The sequence below is a fragment of the Pituophis catenifer genome, unplaced genomic scaffold (assembly GCF_029215685.1).
Source record: "Pituophis catenifer annectens isolate HBS135680 unplaced genomic scaffold, rPitCat1.0.hap2 SCAF_17, whole genome shotgun sequence".
Taxonomy (NCBI): domain Eukaryota; kingdom Metazoa; phylum Chordata; class Lepidosauria; order Squamata; family Colubridae; genus Pituophis; species Pituophis catenifer.
In genome coordinates this window covers 10448273-10460314 of record NW_027256897.1, presented here as the reverse complement: position 1 = coordinate 10460314, position 12042 = coordinate 10448273, and the positions used below count along the sequence as shown (strand labels likewise).

The 12042-nt window shown below is 48.4% G+C and overlaps 1 protein-coding gene across 3 annotated transcripts in view; it reads left to right on the top strand.

Annotated features, from left to right (window-relative positions):
• Positions 1–12042, top strand: part of NEK6 (NIMA related kinase 6) — a 93147-nt gene that overhangs the window by 69098 nt on the left and 12007 nt on the right. For all 3 annotated transcript variants that reach the window (XM_070955708.1, XM_070955707.1, XM_070955706.1), the window contains exons 6-8: positions 3209–3317; positions 5032–5139; positions 8889–8983. In XM_070955708.1, coding sequence (XP_070811809.1) covers positions 3209–3317; positions 5032–5139; positions 8889–8983 — 312 coding nt within the window. The remainder of the gene's footprint in view (positions 1–3208; positions 3318–5031; positions 5140–8888; positions 8984–12042) is intronic.

The following is a 12042-nucleotide window of genomic DNA, read 5'->3' as shown; positions in this document are numbered from 1 at the left end:
GTGTCTCCATGTACCTCCCTCAGAGATGGCTCTTCTCAGAGACATGGATAAAAACCGCTGAGAATTGCGTGGTGGCTTAACGTTAAAATAGATACGAAGTGGGGATGGCTCTGTGGTTTGGCCCCAGACATAAAAGGAGGGGGCTGTTTATGAAAACAGCTCAAAATAAAATACTAGGCGAACGAGTAAAATTGGCAAGATCCCCTTGTGTAATAGATCACACTTGCTTTTGCTAAAACTAAAGGAACACGTCCAAAAAAAGCAGGCCCTTTCAATGAACTCGGATCCCCTAAATGGTAGATCCAGGAACTTTCTGGAACTTTCCAGCTTTCCATCCCATTTCCACACATCACAAAAGTGCCCGCTGGGGAATTCTGGGAGTTGAAGTCCGTACACGAACTGCCATCTGTCAGAAATGATATAGAGCGGTTTTGGCGAACCTTTTCGGCACCGAGGGCTGAAACGGGAGCACGTACGGGGAAGCACCGGAAACCGGAAGAGCAGTTTCCCAGCATGCATTTATGTGTTGGGAAGCTGAGCTTCCGGTTTCCAGCGTGCGCATGCGCGCCGGTCACCTGGTCTTCTGGTTTCTGGCACGCATGTGTGCCGGAAACCGAAAGCTCAGCTTCCTGGCGCGCACATGCGTGCCCGGTGGCTGCTCTTACAGTTTCCGGCACTCCTGTGTGCGCGACAACCAGTATGTGCACACCAGTACCTGGAAGAGCAACGGGCGACGGCTGGCATGCCCGGAGAAATGGCTCTGTGTGCCACTTCCGGCACGCATGCCATAGGTTTGCCATCATGGATATAGGGTCTCCTGCTTAGGTGGGGGATGGGACTAGATGACCTACAGCAGTGATGGCTAACCTTTTTGCCATCTCGTGCCAAAAGCGGGGGGAGCACAGGGGGGGGTCATGTGTGTGCCCCATAATTCAAAGCACCCTGCGCACCCGCGCATGCACACACTACCCCCCCACGCTCTTCACGCTTTTGGCACGCGATGGTACGGTGGGCCAGATAGGCCCGTTTTTTTGCCCTCCCCAGGCTCCAGAAGCTTTCTTGGAGCCTGGGGAGGGCAAAAACAGCCTTCCCCACCCCACCCCTCCCCGGAGGCCTTCTGGAGGCCAGAAACAGCCCATCTCCCAACTTCCGGAGGGACTGTAAGGCCCGAAAATCAGCTGGCCGGCGCTTTTATGAGCACTGGAGCTGAGCTAGGGCAACACTGCATAAATACGCGCAAATAAATAAAATAAATAAATAAACACTTGCGTGCCCACAGATATGGCTCCATGTGCCAACCTGTGGCACGCGTGCCATAGGTTCGCCATCATGGACCTACAAGATCTCTTCCAACTCTGTTATTCTATACTCAATCCTTGGAACATCTTAAAAGTGCCGGTTGGGGAATTCTGGGAGTTGAAGTCCACATAGCTTAAAAGTGTTAGCTGAGGAATTCTGGGAGTTGAAGTCCACACATCTTAAAAGTGTTGGCTGAGGAATTCTGGGAGTTGAAGTCCACACATCCTAAAAGTGCTGGCTGGGGAATTCTGGGAGCTGAAGTCAACACATCTTAAAAGTGCCAGTTGGGGAATTCTGGGAGTTGAAGTCCACACATCTTAAAAGTGCCAGTTGAGGAATTCTGGGAATTGAAGTCCACACTCCTTAAAGGTGCAGAGTTGGGAAACGGTGATGACAAAGCTTCCCACTTCATTTTTAACCCAGTTTGGACTGACAGCTGCACCAGTGTTGGGGAGGGGGGGAAAACCCCTGGAAAATAGCGGAGGGGCATGAGAAGATATGCAGCCTTGTCCAGCTCCATGGTCAGAAATGTACATGTAACTTGGAAGCGCGTTGATTCACGCCATGCAAATCTGCACTTTTTAAAGAGCGGAATTCTGGCTTTTCCAGAGAGGATATTGTTTGGGGTTTTAAGGTCAGCACTGGACAGACACACAGAGATTTGTGGTTAATTTGACACCAACATCTAAGGTCCCCTTGTCGCCGGCGTTCTCCAGGAACTAACGCCGTGTTTGCACGCTCAAGCCAAGCCTCTTTCTGAGTGGCAGAGAAAGCGGGGTTACAATCGGTACAACGTGCTTGCTTGCAAACAGACCGAGAAGATTCTTGGCGACGTTAATAGCCACCATGAATATCCAGGATTCGGGATTCCCCCCCCCTTCCCGCACACAGAAACACACTCACATCCTTTGTTCCTCCTCAGGCAAAGCCTCTGCAGACATTTGTTGTTTCCCCGGCATTAAATATGTTCGGCAAGGTAATTAACAAGACGAAGGCTAATTATAATGGGTGTCCGTTCCGAAATGTCAAACCTATTGACGCTTCGTTTCCATAATGCTGTTAATGAGCCCCTCGCGCTAGGGGTCCGAACAGGCAAAAGGGGTTAAAATCTGGAACGGACCGAAATCCTTTTCCTGGTGGGCTCCGGGACTTTGGCCAGAGGGATCTCTCTCCCTCCCCCCATCTCTCTTTCTGTTTCTCTTTCTTTCTTTTTCTCTCTCTCTCTCTGTCTCTCTTTCTTTCTTTCTTTCTTTCTCTCTGTTTCTTTCTCTGTGTTTCTGTTTCTCTCTCGCTGTCTCTGTGTCTTTCTGTTTCTCTCTCTCTCTTTCTCCCTCCCTCTCTTTCTCTCTCTGTCTCTCTCTGTGTTTCTCTGTGTTTCTCTCTTTCTCTCTCACTGTCTCTCTCTCTTTCTCTGTCTCTGTTTCTCTCTGTTTCTGTTTCTCTCGCTCTCTCTGTATCTTTCTGTTTTCTCTTTCTCTCTCTCTCCCTCCCTCCCTCTTTCTTTCTCTCTCTCTCACTGTTTCTCTCTTTCCCTCTCTTTCTTTCTCTCTCCCTCTCTCTCTGTGTATCTCTCTCTCTGTGTGTGTGTATCTCTTTCTCTCTCTCTCTCTTTCTTTCTCTGTGTATCTCTTTCTCTCTGATTCTCGGTTTCTCTCTTTCTCTCGCTGTCTTTCTCTCTGTTTCTGAGTTTCTGTTTCTCTGTGTGTATCTCTCTGTTTCTCTCTCTGTGTATCTCTCTCTGATTCTTTTTCTCTTTCTCTCTCTCTCTTTCACACATACACACAGAGGGAGAGAGAGAGATGTGTACGAGTGCTGCTGTTTCTTTCATCCAGTGTGCATTTTGTTTCATTTTGTCTTTTTTTCCTTTTTTTTTGTCTTACTTCCTCCCCCCCCCCCGCCCCTGTCCCAGTATTTTAAGAAGCAGAAACGGCTCATCCCCGAACGGACCGTCTGGAAATATTTTGTGCAGTTGTGCAGCGCGGTGGAACACATGCATTCCCGCAGGGTGATGCATAGAGGTAACCTGAAATTCGGCATCTTTCTTTTTTTGTGTGTGTGTGGAAGAACAGTCGCAAATTAGGAAGCGTCTGCCTTGTGAAACAATTAATGCTGATGCGCTGGCAAGTGGGGAGGGGGTAGCGATGCTGACTGAATGGATCTTTCCTCGCGTCCTGTTGCAAAGCATCCAGTCCGAACGGACCACTACCACAATAAGTACGGAGATGAATTTCCACCAGCCGTCAGGCCAAAAACTCAGGTGCAGCCCCCTCCCTTCCTTGGCATGCAGTGGAGGGGGTAGTGGGGAGGGGGCAGCAGGGAGCCACGATCTCCTCTTTCTCTTTGGAGGGGGTCTTTGAAGATTTGGGACCCCAGGGAAAAAGAGAGATTTCGGGAAGATACCGAGTGTCAGAAAAGCTCGCCCTGGTTCTATTTTTTTTTTTTTAATTTGATTTATATGCCGCCCTTCTCCGGAGACTCATTACAATGCGTTAAGCAATAGCCTTCATCCTTTTGTATATTTATACAAAGTCAGCTTATTGCCCCCACAACTAGGTCCTCAATTTCCCTACCTTAGAAAGGATGGAAGGCTGAGTCAACCTTGAGCCTTGGCGAGATTCGAACCTGCAGTAATTGCAGGCAGCTGGTCTTAATAACCAGCTTAATAACAGGATGCCTTAGACCACTGTACTACCAAGGCTCTTCACCATCCTTCTGACGTTATCGGAATTAAGTAGGGGGTTTTAAATATTCTGTGCAGGGATGATTTCAGGTTTCTGGGAAAGTTAAAAAGGCTGGGGGAGGTGGGGGGAGATAAAAGCAGTCTTCAGAGCATTTTAACCAGGGGTGAAATGTAAAATTTGTTACTACTGGTTCTGTGGGCGTGGCTTAGTGGGGAGGGTAATGTGACTGGGTAGGCGTGGCCAACTTTTTTTAAAAAAAACTTTTCAAAGCATTTTTTCTAATGCTTTGAAAAGCCTCTGCCGATCAGGCAACTCAGCTGGGATCGTCAGAGACTTTTCAAAGCATTTTTTTTAACCACCTCTTCGGCCAAGAGGTTGCAGAAAAAAATGCTTTGAAAAGCCTCTGACGATCCCAGCTGAGCCGTGTGATATCATCAGAGGCTTTTTTTACTTTGAAAAGCATTTTTTCGTCGGAAGAGGTTGTAGAAAACATGCTTTTAAAAGTAAAAAAAAAAAAGCCTCTGATGATCGTGCGACTCAGCTGGGTGTTGGTGGGGAGGCAGGGATTTTTGCTACCAGTTCTCCGAGCCACCCGCCACCATCGCTACCCGATTGGGCGATCCGGTCCGAACCGGGAGCATTTCACCCCTGATTTTAACGCTTGGTGGTCTCGCGCTGTTTTTTAGCCGAGGTTTAAGCCATCGAGTTCTGCGTTTTTGCGGGGAAATTTTTAACGACTTAGCCAGTGGCCCCTTTTTCTCCCCCAAGCTCAGCAGCGAGACGGGCCATCCTCTAAATTTAATAAATCAATAAAATGAAATAAACCTTTCAGGACAGCCTGGAAAAGGGGCTAAGAAGGGCCTGTTTTAAATCAGCTGTGAGCCCCACCCCACCCCTAATATCTCGCGTGCGGATCAAAGCACCCTCCCTACCCATGGGGCAGGTCGATTGCTAGAGAAGCAACGGAAGGCTGTCGGATCCAAAAATCTCTTTCCCTACTTCTGATTTTCTTTCTCTCTGTCTCTCTCTTTCTTTTCCTCTCCTCTCCCAGACATCAAGCCAGCCAATGTGTTCATCACAGCTACTGGAGTCGTGAAGTTGGGAGACCTGGGCCTGGGGCGCTTCTTCAGCTCTAAAACCACAGCTGCACATTCCTTAGGTAAAGCAGGGGAGACCCCCCCACCCCCCACCCCCTTTAACACCTGGTCCGGCCTGCATTGCGGATAGTCCTCACTTAGCACTTCCCTTCCTTCTCTCTTCCCTTTTCCCTTCTCCCTTCTCTCTTTCCTCTTCCTTCTCCCATCTCTTCTCTTTTTCATTTTCCCTTCTCCCTTCATTTCTCCCTTTCCACTTCTTTCTTCCTTTTCTACGCTCTTCTCCCTTATCTTCTTTTTCCCTTCTTTCTCCCTTCCTCCTTTTTTCCTTCTCCTCTCCCGTCTCCCCTCTTCCATTTCCTTTCTTCCTTCTCTTCTCCCTTTTCTTTTCTCCCTTTTCCCTTCTTCCTTCTCTTCTCCTTTCTCCTCTTCTCCCTTTTCCCTTCTTCTTTCTCCCTTCCCTTACTTCTCTACTTTCTTCTTCTCCATTCACTTCTCCCTTCTCTTATCTTCCCTTCCCTTCTTATCCCCTTTCCCGTCTTCTTCCCTTCTCCCTTCTCCCTTCCCTCTTCCTTCTCTACTCTTCTTCTCCCTTCACTTCTCCCTTCTCTTCTCTCCCCTTCTTCTCCCCTTTCCCTTCTTCCTTCTCCTCCCTTTTCCCTTCTTCCTTCTCCCTTCCCTCTTCCTTCTCTACTCTCTTCTTCTCCCTTCACTTCTCTATTCTCTCCCCTTCTTCTCCCCTTTCCCTTCTTCCTTCTTTTCTCCCATCTCCCTTTTCCCTTCTTTCTTCTTCCTTTCCTCTTCCTTCTCTACTCTTTTCTTCTCCCTTCACTTCTCCCTTCTCTCCCCTTCTTCTCCCCTTTCCCTTCTTTCTCCTCTTCTCCCTTTTTCCTTCTTTCTTCTCCCTTCCCTCTTCCTTCTCTACTCTCTTCTTCTCCCTTCACTTCTCCCTTCTCTTCTCTCCCCTTCTTCCTTCTCTTCTCCCTTCTCCCTTCTTTCTTCTCCCTTCCCTCTTCCTTCTTACTTCGCTACTCTTCTTCACCCTTCCCTTCTCCCTTCTTCTTCCCCTTTCTTCTCCTTTCCCTTCTTCCTTCTCTTCTCCCTTCCCTCTTCCTTCTTCCTTCTCTACTCTCTTCCTCACCCTTCCCTTCTTCTCTTCCCTTATCCTCCCTTTTCCCTTCTTCCTTCTCCCTTCCCTCTTCCTTCTTCCTTCTCTACTCTCTTCTTCTCCCTTCCCTTCTCCCCTCTTCCCTTCTCTTCCCTTCTCCCTTTTAACAATCTCAGTGGGCTTTCACCTTCCTGCATCAATTTGTCCTGGAGGAGATCAACTAATCCCACTCCTGTTGCAACCCCAAACAGGAGGAGAAAGCAGGGCATAGCAGAGCTTCCTCTCACCCAGGGCCCAACAGAATCACTTCGAAAGAATCTTGAAACACTCTGTCCTAAAACGACACCATTTTTCATTTCACCGGGTGGCAGGTAGAGGTCAGGCCAGGTTGCCAAAAGTCACTTGAGGGTGGGGTGGGGTGGGGGCACAAATGTAATTGACCACAACTACCAAGGAAGCAAAAAAAAAAAAGAGAGAGAGAGGATGACAAAGCTGATTTTTCTGAGCTCAGGGAGCTACGTGGGGTCAAGCTATGCAGTAGGGAGCTGATAAAAAATCCTACAAAATTCAGGGATTGGAGGCCGCCAGAACGAAGCGGCGATAACTGCTGAACGACGTCACAGTTTCCGTAAAGCCACCTGCAATAGGCCAGAAGATTCTTCGCCACGACGGACGCAAAGCCCGTTTTGAGGCGCAACGCTTTGATTTCGTTCCCTTTCGGTTTTTTGCGGCCCTTAGAAAGAAGCTGAAAATTCGGCTTTCGGTGAAGTGGAAGACTTGCGATCAATGCGCCTTTGGGCCCTTGGAGGACAAATCTGTCAAAATTTCCTTCTTCTGGTGTTCGGGGAAAGGAGCTCCGGGAAGTTTAAAGCGAGAAACAACAAAGGTGCCCAGGTTGGCTCTGGCGATAGGAGGCCCTGGCAGGTTTACTCCCTTCAAAAGCGCCCTTTCTTTCTTCCAAAAAAATCCAGCGGTTTCCACGTGTGCCATTTCAACTCCCTTTTCCCGGTGGCGTAATATTGCCGGCTCTGGAATTTTTTTGCAGTTCGGTCACCAGCAAAAGAGGAGACGCATCTGTGGCCCGATTTTTGTCTGTGATCCTGACTCCTTTCTATTTTTCCCGGTTGCCTCGGCAACCGTCCTGAACTCTAAATACCGAAGGCTTGGCAACCCATGCGCCGAGCAGTGGAGCTTATGCAAATAAATGCACCTGATTTTATTATTTTTCTCCCCCTTTCCTCCCTCCCTCCCTCCTCCTCCTCCATATTTGCCAACATCAAACCGGCATAAAAGGGCATTAGGCAGTGCCACAACTTGTCTGACAGGTGTACTCCTAGCTCCGGCAGGGCAGACGCCTTCGTGTCAGAAACAGAAGCCGTAATTAGAGCAAGGAAGAGGATGTACGTCAAACGCATTACCTGCCGGCGGATCAAATTTGTCAGGAAGGATCGCATACATAAAAACTAAGTGACAGGACATGCCGGGGTAATGAAAGAAAAAATGGAAGATTTGCCCGCGCATTCTTCATCGGAGATGGGGTGGGAGACGGCTCGGCACGGCAAATTACGCAGACGGCTTGGGAGCATCGTGTGCCGCCCGCCTGTATTCAGGAGTGAGGCCCTGGCTTCAGCCAACAGCTGGCAGGAGAAACTTCAAAAGCCTTGTCAACTCCGGAGCTTTGAATTCATTAGAATCGTTCGAATAGAATAGAGATGGAAGGGACCTTGGAGGTCTTCTAGTCCAGCCCCCTGCTTAAGCAGGAGGACCTATACCATCTCAGAGAAGTGACATGCGAGAAGTGAGCCTCTGCAGATGTTCCGATTGATCTGGTTTTGATCACCAGGCCAAAAAAGATTTAGAACAGACAATGTCGTGCACTTTGGGGCGACGTCATTGGAATGCAGCATTACGTCGCCCCCAGACACACACCCCGTCTTTTTCTAAACACAAGCTGGCTTTGTGCCAGGTCAAAGGGCAAAAAAAAAGTTAGGTTTTTCTAAGAAAGAACAGACGGTGTCGTGCACTTTGGGGGTGACGTCGTTGGAATGCAGCATTACGTTGCCCTGGTCTTTTCTTGGCCCCTAGCTGGCTCGGTGCCAGGCCGAAAAGGCAGAAAAGTCAGGCTTTCCCTAGAATGAATACAGGATGTCGTGCACTTTGGGGGCGACGTCGTTGGAATGTAGAATTATGTCACCCTAGTCCCGTGATGGGGAACCTATGGCACACGTGCCCAAAGTGGCACGCGGAAGCCATGTCGCTTGGCACGCACGGCCTTGCCTGTTTGTCTTCCGGGTTTCTGGAGTGCATGCACATGCGACGATCAGCTGTTCTTTGCTCGTGCACGGCAGTGCTGAAAACCAGTGTGCGCATGTGTGCCAACCAGCTGATCGTTGGGTGCACATGCATGCCAGAACCTGGAAGTTTGGCTTTTCCAGAGTGTGGCCCCTGCGAGCGAGCATGCAATGTTTCCACGCGACCTTTTCGGCACTCGGTTTCAAAAAGGTTCGCCATCACTGCCCTAGTCCTTTCTTATCCCGTGGTTGGCATGGTGCCAAGCAAAAGTCAAAAAAGTCAGGCTTTCCCTGGAAAGAACAGGCAATGTCGTGCACTTTGGGGGCGACGTCGTCCGGATGCAGCATTAACATCGCCCCAGTAAAGCCAAGCTTTGCAGATTCTAATTTCCTTCTCTCGATTTCTCTGTTACAGTGGGAACACCATATTATATGTCCCCGGAAAGAATACATGAAAATGGCTATAATTTTAAATCAGATATCTGGTCTTTGGGCTGTTTACTGTACGAGGTAAGTCACTGTTACTGCTTTTCTATAATATGGAACCAGAGATAAAAAGCGTAGCGCTCAACTTAACAACCACGATGTATCCTACCTACCATGGTCATAAGTTATGACAGTCATAAAATGAGGTCACCCGTAGGGCCGGTCCAATTTTACAACCTTTTTTCCAGTGGGTCATTAATTTCCCATCTATCTTGAGTCAATACCCTCAGTGCACCTTACAATTCGATATAGAAAGAAATATATTACCATTAAAAATATCCTTTGTCCGGCTTACAATTCAATACAGGGAAATATATATCCTGTTTCCCCGAAAATAAGACATCCCCTGATAATAAGCCCAATCGGACTTTTGAGCGCATGTGCTAAAGTAAGCCCCCCCCCGAAAATAAGCCCTTCCTGAAAATATTTAAACGCACAGCTGGAAATCAGGTAAGATGACAAGAGGAGTTCGGTCTTGCTCCATGCCCCCCAAAATAATAAGACCTCCCTGAAAATAAGTGCTTATTTCGGGGTTCAAAAAAATATAAGACAGGGTCTTATTTTCAGGGAAACATGGTACACAAACACACACACACACATATATATCAAATTTATTTTGCTCATAAAGAAATAAAGGGAGACTAGTATAGATCTATTTCAAGCTATTTAGCTCTCATCAGCTAGCCATACCCTTACTCGGATTCGAACTTGGGCTTCCTGCATGTTAGGCAGTTGAATTAACCTCTGAGCCACAAGTTCTCCTCCCTTCATCAGCTTGAGCCAGGGGAAAGATTAAGTGTTTTTCTATCGAGACACCTGGTCTACCCCAGCATGTGGGAGGGGGCATTCTGCTCCCTTTCGCCTTTCAGCTCCAATCCAGGAGCCCTCAAGCAGTTGCATTCACGACAAACTATTTTATACCAAATTTATTTTGCTGATAAAGAAATAAAGGGAGACTAGTATAAATCTATTTCAAGCTATTTAGCTCTCATCAGCTAGCCATACCCTTACTTGGATTCTTCAGACAGCAAGCAAGCATTTTTCTGCCTATTGGAAGACTAATATAGATCTATTTTGGGCTGATTGGTCCTCATCAGTTAGCCACACCCTTACCATATATTTCCCTCCCCGTAGAGGCTAATAATTTGCTTTCTTCTTTTGTCATAGGTTCCTTCCTTCTTTCCTTCCTTCCTTCCCTCCCTCCCTCCCTCCCTCACTCACTCACTCCTTCCTTCCTTCCTTCTTTCTGACTAACAGGTTTCTTTAGTCGGCCCCATAGATTTACAATTGGGTGAAGATCTGGGCTATTCCCAGTAGTGGAATAGAATTATCTTGAAACTCAAAAAAAAGGGGAAAAAAAGTGGTGTCATTAGCCATCAAACCTCAAAAATACTCTTTCCCCAAAAGGTTCCCACAATTTTGGCCACTACTCTACACGCATTCATTCCTGTCGGTTCTTCAAGCAGATCTTTGTGACGGATCTTAAATTCTGGAGAAATGTCTCAAATTATGCTTGCCTTTCCCCAACCCCCCCCCCCCCCCCCCCGCTGGCACACGGAATTTGGACAAAGGACGAGAGATCTGTCCCAAGAAAAAAACGAAACAAACCCAGAGCTTTTCATTTTGAGAGACTCCGTTGGTAAAAGCGATGCTTGATTGTAGACAGAAGTCCCAGGTGTAACGAGCGCTTGTTTAACAAGGCCAGTTCTGCAGTTTTCAGACCGAGTCGCCCAGCAGTTCGATAGGTGCTGATTAATTTGTTGACGATACACCAAAGCGTCACGCGGGCAAAAGCGAGCAGCCCGAGAAGGATCGGAGCAGAGAAGTCGATAACACAAAATCGATGCGCTGCGGTGGTTGGGGATTAAGGGAAGAGAGTCGCGACGTGACTTTCATGGCCTTCTACTCATCCGGGGACGAGCTCCAGCGCTGGTGTTTTCCTTGCCAGCACCCAACCAAAGCCACTTTTTTTTTTTTTTTTTTCTCCTAATGTGTTTAGGGGCAGGGGTGAAATCCACATTTTTCTTTGCTACCGGTTCTGTGGGCGTGGCTTGGTGGGCGTGGCAGGAGAAGGATACTGTAAAATCTCCATTCCCCTCCCCACTCCAGGGGAAGGATATTGCAAAATCTCCATTCCCATCCCACTCCAGGGGAAGGATACTGTAAAATCTCCATTCCCCTCCCCACTCCAGGGGAAGGATACTGTAAAATCTCCATTCCCACCCCACTCCAGGGGAAGGATACTGTAAAATCTCCATTCCCACCCCACTCCTGGGGAGGGATACTGTAAAATCTCCATTCCCCCCCTCCACTCCTGGGGAGGGATACTGTAAAATCTCCATTCCCATCCCACTCCAGGGGAAGGATACTGTAAAATCTCCATTCCCACCCCACTCCAGGGGAAGGATATTGCAAAATTTCCATTCCCATCCTACTCCAGGGGAAGGATACTGCAAAATCTCCATTCCCATCCCACTCCAGGGGAGGGATACTGTAAAATTTCCATTCCCACCCCACTCCTGGGGGAAGGATACTGCAAAATCTCCATTCCCACCCCACTCCTGGGGGAAGGATACTGCAAAATCTCCATTCCCACCCCACTCCAGGGGAAGGATACTGTGAAATCTCCATTCCCATCCCACTCCAGGGGAAGGATATTGTAAAATCTCCATTCCCATCCCACTCCAGGGGAAGGATATTGCAAAATCTCCATTCCCATCCCACTCCAGGGGAAGGATACTGTAAAATTTCCATTCCCATCCCACTCCAGGGGAAGGATACTGCAAAATCTCCATTCCCACCCCACTCCAGGGGAAGGATACTGCAAAATCTCCGTTCCCCTCCCCGCTCCTGGGGAGGGATACTGTAAAATCTCCATTCCCCCCCTCCACTCCTGGGGAGGGATACTGTAAAATCTCCATTCCCATCCAGGGGAAGGATATTGCAAAATCTCTATTCCCCTCCCCACTCCTGGGGGAAGGGTACTGCAAAATCCCCATTCCCTCCTCACCCCACTAACCATGGATCAGAAAGGTCGGCAGTTCGGCGGTTCGAATCCCTAGTACAGGACTCCTGCGTGAGTA